This window comes from Oncorhynchus kisutch, linkage group LG20, assembly GCF_002021735.2.
Source record: "Oncorhynchus kisutch isolate 150728-3 linkage group LG20, Okis_V2, whole genome shotgun sequence".
NCBI lineage: Eukaryota > Metazoa > Chordata > Actinopteri > Salmoniformes > Salmonidae > Oncorhynchus > Oncorhynchus kisutch.
Genome location: NC_034193.2, coordinates 6977431 through 6991409, shown reverse-complemented (window position 1 = coordinate 6991409; position 13979 = coordinate 6977431). Strand labels below are relative to the sequence as shown.

The 13979-nt window shown below is 48.4% G+C and overlaps 1 protein-coding gene across 1 annotated transcript in view; it reads left to right on the top strand.

The window, feature by feature from the left end:
- micu1 (mitochondrial calcium uptake 1) overlaps window positions 1–13979 on the top strand; it is a 149398-nt gene that overhangs the window by 96130 nt on the left and 39289 nt on the right. The window contains 4 exon segments of the mRNA XM_031798895.1: window positions 127–264; window positions 8516–8549; window positions 8552–8595; window positions 8598–8625. Of these exon segments, the coding sequence (XP_031654755.1) occupies window positions 127–264; window positions 8516–8549; window positions 8552–8595; window positions 8598–8625 (244 nt within the window).

Sequence of the window (13979 nt, the reverse complement as noted above, 5' to 3'; positions counted from 1 at the left end):
CCCCACTCTCTCTCTCTCTCTCCCACCCAACTCTCTCTCTCTCTCTCCCCCCTTCTCACTCTTCCTTACCCCCCCCCACTCTCTCATCTCTCTCCCCCCCACTCTCTCCTCTCTCCCCTCTTCCAGTTTATGCGTAACGACCAGTGGATGGGTGCATCAACAGAGAGACAGTTCGGAGGCATGCTGCTGTCCTACAGCGGAGTCCAGTCACGTAAAACTCAAACAGATGCAGAAGGGAATCAAGAGATGTTCAAAGATGCTCAGGTACTGAGTACAGACTGACACGTAATACATCAGTGAAGGGGCACAGTTCTCTCCCTCTCTCTCTGTCTGTCATCTGTCTCTGTGTCTGTCTCTGTCTCGTTGCCAAACATATGTGAAATGGATAAAGTGAATTAAACCATGAAGATTGACAGTAACATTACACTCACAGAAGTTCCCAAAGAATAAAGACGTTACAAATGTCATAGTGTATATATAATAATATATATATATATATTATTATATATTATTATATATATATATACACTATGACATTTGTATATACACTATATTATATATATTATATATATATATATATAAGATGTGGACGGCTGGCTTTAAGGAACGAGGGGAGATGTGGGACAGCTGGCTTTAAGGAACGAGGGGAGATGTGGACAGCTGGCTTTAAGGAACGAGGGGAGATGTGGACAGCTGGCTTTAAGGAATGAGGGGAGATGTGGACAGCTGGCTTTAAGGAACGAGGGGGAGAGATGATGTGGACAGCTGGCTTTAAGGAACGAGGGGAGATGTGGACAGCTTGCTTTAAGGAACGAGGGGAGATGTGGACAGCTGGCTTTTAAGGAACGAGGGGAGATGTGGACAGCTGGCTTTAAGGAACGAGGGGAGATGTGGACAGCTGGCTTTAAGGAACGAGGGGAGATGTGGCAGCTGGCTTTAAGGAACGAGGGAGATGTGGACAGCTGGCTTTAAGGAACGAGGGGAGATGTGGACAGCTGGCTTTAAGGAACGAGGGGAGATGTGGACAGCTTGGCTTAAGGAAGAGGGGAGATTGTGGACAGCTGGCTTTAAGGAACGAGGGGAGATGTGGACAGCTGGCTTTAAGGAACGAGGGGAGATGTGGACAGCTGGCTTTAAGGAACGAGGGGAGATGTGGACAGCTGGCTTTAAGGAACGAGGGGAGATGTGGACAGCTGGCTTTAAGGAACGAGGGGAGATGTGGACAGCTGGCTTTAAGGAACGAGGGGAGATGTGGACAGCTGGCTTTAAGGAACGAGGGGAGATGTGGACCCCCTATATCCAAGAAGTTAAAAGACACAAGATAAACTAAATAAGCATAAATATGGGTTGTATTTACAATGGTGTTTGTTCTTCACTAGTTGCCCTTTTCTTGTGGCAACCGGTCACAAATCTTGCTGCTGTGATGGCACACTGTGGAATTTCACCCAGTAGATATGGGAGTTTATCAAAATTGTGTTAATTTAAAAAATAATTTTGTGTGTCTGTGTATCTGAGGGAAATATGTGTCTCTAATATGGTCATACATTGGGCAGGAGGTGCAGCTCAGTTTCCACCTCATTTTGTGGGCAGTGAGCACATAGCCTGTCTTCTCTTGAGAGCCATGTCTGCCTACGGGGGCTTTTCTCAATAGCAAGGCTATGCTCACTGAGTCTGTACATAGTCAAAGCTTTCCTTAAGTTTGGGTCAGTCACAGTAGTCAGGTATTCTTGCCATTGTGTATTTAATTGATTTAACTAGGCAAGTCAGTTAAGAACAAATTCTTATTTACAATGATGGCCTACCGGGGAACAGTGGGTTAACTGCCTTGTTCAGGGGCAGAACGACAGATTTTTACCTTATCAGCTCAGGGATTCGATCTATCAGTTACTAGTCCAACACTCTAACCACTAGGCTACCTGCCGTCCCTACACTCTAACCACTAGGCTACTTGCCGTCCCTACACTCTAACCACTAGGCTACCTGCCGTCCCTACACTCTAACCACTAGGCTACCTGCCGTCCCTACACACTAACCACTAGGTACCTGCCGTCCCTACACTCTAACCACTAGGCTACCTGCCGTCCCTACACTCTAACCACTAGGCTACCTGCCGTCCCTACACTCTAACCACTAGGCTACCTGCCGTCCCTACACTCTAACCACTAGGCTACCTGCCGTCCCTACACACTAACCACTAGGCTACCTGTCGTCCCTACACTCTAACCACTAGGCTACCTGCCGTCCCTACACACTAACCACTAGGCTACCTGCCGTCCCTACACTCTAACCACTAGGCTGCCTGCCGCACCTACACTCTAACCACTAGGCTACCTGCCGTCCCTACACACTAACCACTAGGCTACCTGCCGGCCCTACACTCTAACCACTAGGCTACCTGCCGTCCCTACACTCTAACCACTAGGCTACCTGCCGTCCCTACACTCTAACCACTAGGCTACCTGCCGTCCCTACACTCTAACCACTAGGCTACCTGCCGTCCCTACACTCTAACCACTAGGCTACCTGCCGTCCCTACACACTAACCACTAGGCTACCTGTCGTCCCTACACTCTAACCACTAGGCTACCTGCCGTCCCTACACACTAACCACTAGGCTACCTGCCGTCCCTACACTCTAACCACTAGGCTACCTGCCGTCCCTACACTCTAACCACTAGGCTACCTGCCGTCCCTACACACTAACCACTAGGCTACCTGTCGTCCCTACACTCTAACCACTAGGCTACCTGCCGTCCCTACACACTAACCACTAGGCTACCTGCCGTCCCTACACTCGAACCACTAGGCTACCTGCCGTCCCTACACTCTAACCACTAGGCTACCTGCCGTCCCTACACTCTAACCACTAGGCTACCTGCCGTCCCTACACTCTAACCACTAGGCTACCTGCCGTCCCTACACTCTAACCACTAGGCTGCCTGCCGCACCTACACTCTAACCACTAGGCTACCTGCCGTCCCTACACTCTAACAATTAGGCAAACCTGCCGTCCCTACACTCTAACCACTAGGCTACCTGCCGCCCCCTACACTCTAACCACTAGGCTACCTGCCGCCCCTACACTCTAACCACTCTGCTACCTGCCGTCCCTACACTCTAACCACTAGGCTACCTGCCGTCCCTACACACTAACCACTAGGCTACCTGTCGTCCCTACACTCTAACCACTAGGCTACCTGCCTCCCCCTACACACTAACCACTAGGCTACCTGCCGTCCCTACACTCTAACCACTAGGCTACCTGTCGTCCCTACACTCTAACCACTAGGCTACCTGCCGCCCCTACACTCTAACCACTAGGCTACCTGCCGTCCCTACACTCTAACCACTAGGCTACCTGCCGTCCCTACACTCTAACCACTAGGCTGCCTGCCGCACCTACACTAACCACCTAGGCTACCTGCCCGTCCCTACACTCTAACAACTAGGCTGCCTGCCGTCCCTACACTCTAACCACTAGGCTACCTGCCCCCCTACACTCTAACCACTAGGCTACCTGCCGCCCCTACACTCTAACCACTCTGCTACCTGCCGTCCCTACACTCTAACCACTAGGCTACCTGCCGTCCCTACACTCTAACCACTAGGCTACCTGCCGTTCCTACACTCTAACCACTAGGCTACCTGCCGTCCCTACACTCTAACCACTAGGCTACCTGCCGTCCTACACTCTAACCACTAGGCTACCTGCCGTCCCTACACACTAACCACTAGGCTACCTGCCGTCCCTACACTCTAACCACTAGGCTACCTGCCGTCCCTACACTCTAACCACTAGGCTACCTGCCGCCCCTACACTCTAACCACTAGGCTACCTGCTGTCCCTACACTCTAACCACTAGGCTACCTGTTGTCCCTACACACTAACCACTAGTCTACCTGCCGCCCCCTACACTCTAACCACTAGTTTACCTGCCGCCCCCTACACTCTAACCACTAGGCTACCTGCCGCATCTACACTCTAACCACTAGGCTACCTGCCGCCTCTTACACTCTAACCACTAGGCTACCTGCCGCCTCTACACTCTAACCACTAGGCTACCCTGCCGCCTCTACACTCTAACCACTAGGCTACCTGCCGCCTCTACACTCTAACCACTAGGCTACCTGCCGTCCCTACACTCTAACCACTAGTCTACCTGCCGCCCCTACACTCTAACCACTAGGCTACCTGCCGCCTCTACACTCTAACCACTAGGCTACCTGCCGCCTCTACACTCTAACCACTAGGCTACCTGCCGCCCCCTACACTCTAACCACTAGGCTACCCTGCCGCCTCTACACTCTAACCACTAGGCTACCTGCCGCCTCTACACTCTAACCACTAGGCTACCTGCCGTCCCTACACTCTAACCACTAGGCTACCTGCCGCCCCTACACTCTAACCACTAGGCTACCTGCCGTCCCTACACTCTAACCACTAGGCTACCTGCCGCCTCTACACTCTAACCACTAGTCTACCTGCTCTGCGTGTATTATTTGGTGTTTTACGCTGTACACAGAGGATGGTTTTGCAGAATTCTGAATGCAGTGTCTCTGTTGTCTGTCTCTCTCTCCACCTTTGGTGTGTCAGGTCAACTGCGTACAGAGAACCTACTTCTGTCTCTCTGTCTGTTCTGAGATATCTGTACAAGGGGACAGCTGTCTCTGTGTCTCCCGGTCTCAACCCCACACCTCTGTGTGTCTCCCGGTCTCAACCCCACACCTCTGTGTGTCTCCCGGTCTCAACCCCACACCTCTGTGTCTCCCGGTCTCAACCCCACTCGGGCAGAGGTTCTGCTTACAGGAGAATCTGTTGGGACTAAACCTGCTCTCACATGGAACTCTCTCAATCCCTCTATGGCCTTCCTCTCTCTCTCTCTCTCTCTATATATGCTTGATTCTCTTTCTCTCTCTCTCTCTCTCTCTCTCTCTCTCTCTCTCTCTCTCTCTCTCTCTCTCTCTCTCTCTCTCTCTATATGCTTGATTCTCTTTCTCTCTCTCTCTCTCTCTCTCTCTCTCCTCTCCTCTCCTCTCCTCTCTCCTCTCTCCTCTCTCCTCTCTCCTCTCTCCTCTCTCCTCTCTCCTCTCTCCTCTCTTCCTCTCTCTCTCTTCCTCTCTCTCTCTTCCTCTCTCTCCTTCTCTCTAGGATAATTATTGAGTTCATACAGCCAGCTTCTCTCTCTCTTCCTCTCTTCAGGAGAATTATTGAGTTGATACAGCCAGCTGCTCCTCTCTCTGCTGTCAGCTCATTCAGCTGTGTGGGTGTAAAGCTTGCTTCCCCTGTCATGCTACCCCCTTCTCTGTGTCACACCGTTGAATAGAAGTCTCCTAACTACAGGAGCGTAATCAGAGCTGTGTGTGTAATCAGTCTCTTGTCATGATAATGTTTAACTGAGTTTCACAGCAATAAAATCATTTGAAGCAGAATTCTTATTAGCACTGGAACTTCTAGGCCTGTAGGGACCATCATTCTGATGGCAGCTTTCTAACATGAATTAACATTAATTAATGGATTAATGCCTTTCATATATGCCATTGCTAAAATAATCATCTGAAGGTGTTGAACATTACAATAAGATTTTTTTTTTGTCTCATTTCAAATAGCAAAATAGCATTTTCATTAGTTTGTTACTGTAGGTAACAAAACCCCACAAAAAAAACACCTAATTCAACTGTTTAGTCTTATTATTTTGTTCCAATAGATGTGTTTCTATTGCTTATTTTTATGTTTTTATTTTTTTTTAAACAAAATACCCCGACCATTAAGACGAACGGTCAGCAACCACATGTGGTCAGATGAAAACCTCAGTGGCCTTAACCTCTAGCGTCGAGCAATCCCGTATCCGGGAGAGTAATCATAGCCTCAAGCTCATTACCATAACGCAACGTTAAATCAAATCAATGTATTTATATAGCCCTTCGTACATCCGCTGATATCTCAAAGTGCTGTACAGAAACACAGCCTAAAACCCCAAACAGCAAGCAATGCAGGTGTAGAAGCACGGTGGCTAGGAAAAAACTCCCTAGAAAGGCCAAAACCTAGGAAGAAACCTAGAGAGGAACCAGACTATGTGGGGTGGCCAGTCCTCTTCTGGCTGTGCCGGGTGGAGATTATAACAGATCATGGCCAAGATGTTCAAATGTTCATAAATGACCAGCACGTATTAACTATTCATGAAAATCGCAAATGAAATGAAAGAAATATATTCACTCACAAGCTTAGCCTTTTGTTAACAACACTTTATTGCGTCTCTCACATCGATGTCAACTGACAGAAACGTTCTTTCTTGCCTTGGTAAAGTGGGAGTGTTGTCTTGTCATTCTTCAGCGCTGTCGTGTCGTACAACGGCTGTGCAGGTGCCTTTATTTAGTGCAGAGGGGGGGGGGGGGGGGGGTTTGAGCTTGCGGGTATCTTGTTCGCCAATGACGGTGAAGTGAAGAAATTGTCCACGGTGACATTTGTCCCCCTTACCAACCGAAGGTTGCTCATCATCACCATATTCTCCGACACCTGTTGCCCCATGTGAATATTTTCAGTGTCGCTTCCTTCCTGTTCTGTCTCACCGTTTCATTCGATGGTGGTCGTCCGTACCGTTCAGTAGGGGGAAGGTAATTAAACACATAAATATAGTTTGAATTTACAATGTTGTTTGTTCTCTGGTTGCCCTTTTCTCATGGCAACAGGTCACAAATCTTGCTGCTGTGATGGCACACTGTGCTATTTCACCTGACAGATATTATCGATGTTTGATTTGTTTTCAAATTCTTTCTGTGCTCTGTGGGAGCCATGTCTGCCTTCGGCGGCCTCTCTCAATAGCAAGGCTATACTGAGTCTGTACATAGTCGAGGATTTCATTAAGTTTGGGTCAGTCGCTGTGGTCAGGTATTCTGCCACTGTGTACTCTCTGTTTAGGGACAAATAGCATTCCAGTTTGCTCCGGGTTTTTTTGTTGATCCCAGTGTGTCAAGTAATTATCTTTTTTGTTTTCTCATAATTTGGTTGGGTCTAATTGTGTTTCTGTCCTGGGGCTCTGTTTGTGGACAGAGCCCCAGGATCAGCTGGCTGAGTGGACTCTTTTCTAGATTTGTCTCTCTGTAGGTGATGGCTTTGTGGTGGGGTGGGGGGGGGCAGGGGGGGGTGTAATAGTCTGCTGTTGATACTGCAGATTGTTTCTGAGATTGCTGTTGATGCAGACTCCACGGTAATTTCTGGGCTCAAATTTCTCTCCACTTTTGTGGATTGGGGTGATCAGTCCTTGGTTCCAAATGTTGAGGATCATGTGAGAGCCAAGGAGGATATTAGAGTTTAATGTTGAGGAACATGTGAGAGCCGAGGAGGATATTAGAGTTTAATGTTGAGGAACATGCGAGAGCCAAGGAGGATATTAGAGTTTAATGTTGAGGAACATGTGAGAGCCGAGGAGGATATTAGAGTTTAATGTTGAGGAACATGTGAGAGCCGAGGAGGATATTAGAGTTTAATGTTGAGGAACATGTGAGAGCCAAGGAGGATATTAGAGTTTCAGTAGCTAATTGAGATTCATGGTTTGCCTTATCCTTTTAATCTGTCTCCCTCTCCCTCTCTGTCTCTCTCTCCTGTCTCTCTCTCCTGTGTCTCTCTCCTGTCTCTCTCTCTGTCTCCTGTCTCTCTCTCTGTCTCTCTGTCTCTCTCTCCTGTGTCTCTCTCCTGTCTGTCTCTCTGTCTCTCTCTCCTGTGTCTCTCTCCTGTCTCTCTCTCTGTCTCCTGTCTCTCTCTGTCTCTCTCTGTCTCCTGTCTCTCTCTCTGTCTCTCTCTGTCTCCTGTCTCTCTCTCTGTCTCTCTCTCCCTGTCTCTCTGTCTCTCTCTCCTGTCTCTCTGTCTCTCTCTCTGTCTCCCTCTCTCTCTGTCTCCTGTATCTCCTGTCTCTCTCTCTGTCTCCTGTCTCTCTCTCCTGTCCCTCTCTCTCTCTGTCTCTGTCTCTGTCTCTGTCTCTCTCTCTCTCTCTCTCCTCTCTCTCTCTCTCTCTCTCTCTCTCTCTCTCTCTCTCTCTCCTGTCTCTCTCTCTGTCTCTCTCTCTGTCTCTCTCTCCTGTCTCTGTCTCTCTCTCCTGTCTCTCTCTCTCTGTCTCCTGTCTCTCTCTCCTGTCTCTCTCTCTGTCTCCTGGTCTCTCTCTCCTGTCTCTGTCTCTCTCTCCTGTCTCTGTCTCTCTCTCTCTCTCCTGTCTCTCTCTCCTGTCTCTCTCTCCTGTCTCTGTCTCTCTCTCCTGTCTCCTGTCTCTCTTCCTTCCTGTCTCCTGTCTCTCTCTCTGTCTCCTGTCTCTCTCTCCTGTCTCCTGTCTCTCTCTCTGTCTCCTGTCTCTTCTCTCCTGTCCCTCTCTCTCTCTGTCTCTCTCTCCTGTCCCTCTCTCTCTCTGTCCTCTCTCTCTCTCCTGTCTCTCTTCTCTCTCTGTCTCCTGTCTCTCTTTCCTGTCTCTCTGTCTCTGTCTCCCGTCTCTCTCTCTCCCTCTCTGTCTCTGTCTCTCTCTCTCTATAGGGCATTACGTTTGAGGAGGTGGAGAATTTCTTTACCTCCTGAAGAATGTGAATGATGTGGATACAGCTCTGAGTTTCTACCACACATGGCCGGAGCCTCCATCGATAAAGGTATGCCAACAACCGTCTGTTCTCTCTCTCTCTCTCTCTCTGTCTCTGTCTGTCTGTCTGTCTGTCTCGTCTGTCTCTGTCTGTCTCTGTCTGTCTCTGTCTCTGGTCTCTGTCTCTGTCTCTGTCTCTCTCTCTCTCTCTCTGTCTGTCTCCTGTCTGTCTCTCTCTCTCTGTCTCATGTCTGTCTCTCTCTCCTGTCTCTCTCTCTCTCTCTCTCTCTCTCTCTCTCCTCTCTCTCCTCCGTCTCTCTCCTCCATCCTGTCCTCTCTCTCTCTCTCCGTCTCTCTCTCTCTCTCCTGTCTCTCTCTCTCTCTCTCTCTCTCCTGTTCTCTCTCTCTCTCTCTCTCTCTCTCTCTCCTGTCTCTCTCTCTCTCTCTCTCCTGTCTCTCTCTCTCTCTCTCTCTCTCCTGTCCTCTCTCTCTCTCTCTCTCTCTCTCCTGTCTCTCTCTCTCTCCTGTCTCTCTCTCTCTCTCCTGTCTCTCTCTCTCTCTCTGTCCTCTCTCCTCTCTCTCTCTCTCTCTCTGTCTCTCTCTCTCTCTCTCTCTTCTCTCTCTCTCTCTCTCTCTCTCTCTCTCTCTCTCTCTCTCTCTCTCTCTCTCTCTCTCTCTCTCCTGTCTCTATCAAGACCTTCCTCCCCCTTTCACACATATTCCCTCCCTCTCTCCCCTTCCTGATTTGCTCCTGGCTCTACACCCAGCTCGCTCTCCCTCTCTCAGCTCCTCCTCAACCCGACCATTAACATCTTGTTATCTGTTTCTATCATGTTAGTCTCACTGCTGTGCTCCACTAGCCTGCAGCCCTACGGTCTCCCTGACAACACACCTCCTACTGGAGCGTGTTGTATGTTACTAGGCATTACGTCCCGTACTGTAATACTCCTCCCTCTGACTCTGGATGAGTCTTGATGACACCACCGCCTCCTGCTGGTATACTGACACTACTGCACGTCTGCACCACAATCAAACCGCTAGCTACTGCATCTACAGTACAGCAAGGATATGGCTCCCTCAACCTTTCCCCTGCAAGCCAGTCCCTGAGGACGAGGGGGGGGGGGGGAGAAGAGAGCTTGTTGTTTTCAGCCTATTACTTCAGAGGCCTGTTAGCCAGTCAGAGCACATCTGAGACATCAACACAGCAGTGTCAGAGGTCGACTAGAGAGGAGAGTGTTCCAGCACGTCACTGTCAAAGTTGTACTTACTATGACTGGGATATCGAGCTACCTTATGATGACTCACTAACTGTAAGTTACTCAGGATAAGAGCCTCTGCTAAATGACTCACTAGATAAGAGCCTCTGCTAAATGACTCACTAGATAAGAGCCTCTGCTAATGACTCACTAGATAAGAGCCCCTGCTAAATGACTAACTAACTGTAAGTCTCTCAGGATAAGAGGCCTCTGCTAAATGACTCACTAGATATGAGCCTCTGTTAAATGACTCACTAGATATGAGCCTCTGTTAAATAACTCACTAGATATGAGCCTCTGTTAAATGACTCACTAGATATGAGCCTCTGTTAAATGACTCACTAGATATGAGCCTCTGTTAAATGACTCACTAGATATGAGCCTCTGCTACATGACTCACTAACTATAAGACTCTCTGCTACATGACTCACTAACTATAAGACTCTCTGCTAAATGACTCACTAACTATAAGACTCTCTGCTAAATGACTAAAATGGCAAAGTAAAATGTCTGTGGACCTAGGATGGAATTTAAGGATTTTGAGCACTATTAAACTCAATTTCTACCCACCCGGCTCATGAAAGCCATTTCTACTTACCCGGCTCATGAAAGCCCATTTCTACTTACCCGGCTCATGAAAGCCCATTTCTACTTACCCGGCTCATGAAAGCCCATTTCTACTTACCCGGCTCATGAAAGCCCATTTCTACTTACCCGGCTCATGAAAGCCCATTTCTACTTACCCGGCTCATGAAAGCCCATTTCTACTTACCCGGGTCTAAAATCTGATATGGGTTAATGGAAAAGATCACATTTAACATGGATCTCAGGCTTGTTTGGCACATCTTCTACCAGCAGGTCTGAAAAGCTTCGGGCTTGAATCCGTGATGGACCAGTTTCTACAGCTCTTCCCCGCAGAGGCTCTCATTTCTCATAGAATCACAATGGAATTAAAATGCTAAATCATCCATCTGGGTTGTTGCTTTGAGTGGGACAGACAGACAGACAGACAGACAGTAGGGTAGGATTTTCCTGCTGTTTCTACCTCTGTTCCTCACAAAGAGGTGATCACCAGCCCATGTATACGCCACCCCAAGTCTCTCTCTGTCTCTGTCTCTGTCGCGCTCTCTCTCTCGCTCTCTCTCTCTCTCACTCTCTCTCTCGCTCTCTCTCTCTCGCTCTCTCTCTCTCGCTCTCTCTCTCTCTCGCTCTCTCTCTCTCGCTCTCTCTCTCTCTCGCTGTCTCTCTCGCTGTCGCTCTCGCCCTCGCTGTCGCTGTCTCTCTCTCTCGCTGTCTCTCTCTCTCGCTGTCTCTTTCTCTCAATTCAATTGACTTTATTGACATGGCAAGTTCATTATTACTTACATTGTCAAACATAACAAAAATATAAATAAAATGAAAAAATAATATATATATATATATATGACTGAGAAGACACATGACCTGGTAGTAGACCAGTCAACATGACTGAGAAGACACATGACCTGGTAGTAGACCAGCGTCAACATGACTGAGAAGACACATGACCTGGTAGTAGACCAGTCAACATGACTGAGAAGACACATGACCTGGTAGTAGACCAGCGTCAACATGACCGAGAAGACACATGACCTGGTAGTAGACCAGCGTCAACATGACCGAGAAGACACATGACCTGGTAGTAGACCAGTCAACATGACTGAGAAGACACATGACCTGGTAGTAGACCAGTCAACATGACTGAGAAGACACATGACCTGGTAGTAGACCAGTCAACATGACTGAGAAGACACATGACCTGGTAGTAGACCAGTCAACATGACTGAGAAGACACATGACCTGGTAGTAGACCAGTCAACATGACTGAGAAGACACATGACCTGGTAGTAGAGCAGCGTCAACATGACTGAGAAGACACATGACCTGGTAGTAGAGCAGCGTCAACATGACTGAGAAGACACATGACCTGGTAGTAGACCAGTCAACATGACTGAGAAGACACATGACCTGGTAGTAGAGCAGCGTCAACATGACTGAGAAGACACATGACCTGGTAGTAGACCAGCGTCAACATGACTGAGAAGACACATGACCTGGTAGTAGACCAGTCAACATGACTGAGAAGACACATGACCTGGTAGTAGAGCAGCGTCAACATGACTGAGAAGACACATGACCTGGTAGTAGACCAGCGTCAACATGACTGAGAAGACACATGACCTGGTAGTAGACCAGTCAACATGACTGAGAAGACACATGACCTGGTAGTAGACCAGCGTCAACATGACTGAGAAGACACATGACCTGGTAGTAGACCAGTCAACATGACTGAGAAGACACATGACCTGGTAGTAGACCAGCGTCAACATGACTGAGAAGACACATGACCTGGTAGTAGACCAGTCAACATGACTGAGAAGACACATGACCTGGTAGTAGACCAGTGTCAACATGACTGAGAAGACACATGACCTGGTAGTAGACCAGTCAACATGACTGAGAAGACACATGACCTGGTAGTAGACCAGTCAACATGACTGAGAAGACACATGACCTGGTAGTAGACCAGTCAACATGACCGAGAAGACACATGACCTGGTAGTAGACCAGTCAACATGACTGAGAAGACACATGACCTGGTAGTAGACCAGTCAACATGACTGAGAAGACACATGACCTGGTAGTAGACCAGTCAACATGACTGAGAAGACACATGACCTGGTAGTAGACCAGTCAACATGACTGAGAAGACACATGACCTGGTAGTAGACCAGTCAACATGACTGAGAAGACACATGACCTGGTAGTAGACCAGTCAACATGACTGAGAAGACACATGACCTGGTAGTAGACCAGTCAACATGACTGAGAAGACACATGACCTGGTAGTAGACCAGTCAACATGACTGAGAAGACACATGACCTGGTAGTAGACCAGTCAACATGACTGAGAAGACACATGACCTGGTAGTAGACCAGTCAACATGACTGAGAAGACACATGACCTGGTAGTAGACCAGTCAACATGACTGAGAAGACACATGACCTGGTAGTAGACCAGTGTCAACATGACTGAGAAGACACATGACCTGGTAGTAGACCAGTGTCAACATGACTGAGAAGACACATGACCTGGTAGTAGACCAGTCAACATGACTGAGAAGACACATGACCTGGTAGTAGACCAGTCAACATGACCGAGAAGACACATGACCTGGTAGTAGAGCAGCGTCAACATGACCGAGAAGACACATGACCTGGTAGTAGACCAGTCAACATGACTGAGAAGACACATGACCTGGTAGTAGACCAGTCAACATGACTGAGAAGACACATGACCTGGTAGTAGACCAGTCAACATGACCGAGAAGACACATGACCTGGTAGTAGAGCAGCGTCAACATGACCGAGAAGACACATGACCTGGTAGTAGACCAGTCAACATGACTGAGAAGACACATGACCTGGTAGTAGACCAGTCAACATGACTGAGAAGACACATGACCTGGTAGTAGACCAGTCAACATGACTGAGAAGACACATGACCTGGTAGTAGACCAGTGTCAACATGACTGAGAAGACACATGACCTGGTAGTAGACCAGTCAACATGACTGAGAAGACACATGACCTGGTAGTAGACCAGTCAACATGACTGAGAAGACACATGACCTGGTAGTAGACCAGTCAACATGACCGAGAAGACACATGACCTGGTAGTAGAGCAGCGTCAACATGACCGAGAAGACACATGACCTGGTAGTAGACCAGTCAACATGACTGAGAAGACACATGACCTGGTAGTAGACCAGTCAACATGACTGAGAAGACACATGACCTGGTAGTAGACCAGTCAACATGACCGAGAAGACACATGACCTGGTAGTAGACCAGTCAACATGACTGAGAAGACACATGACCTGGTAGTAGACCAGTCAACATGACTGAGAAGACACATGACCTGGTAGTAGACCAGTCAACATGACTGAGAAGACACATGACCTGGTAGTAGACCAGTGTCAACATGACTGAGAAGACACATGACCTGGTAGTAGACCAGTGTCAACATGACTGAGAAGACACATGACCTGGTAGTAGACCAGTCAACATGACCGAGAAGACACATGACCTGGTAGTAGACCAGTCAACATGACCGAGAAGACACATGACCTGGTAGTAGAGCAGCGTCA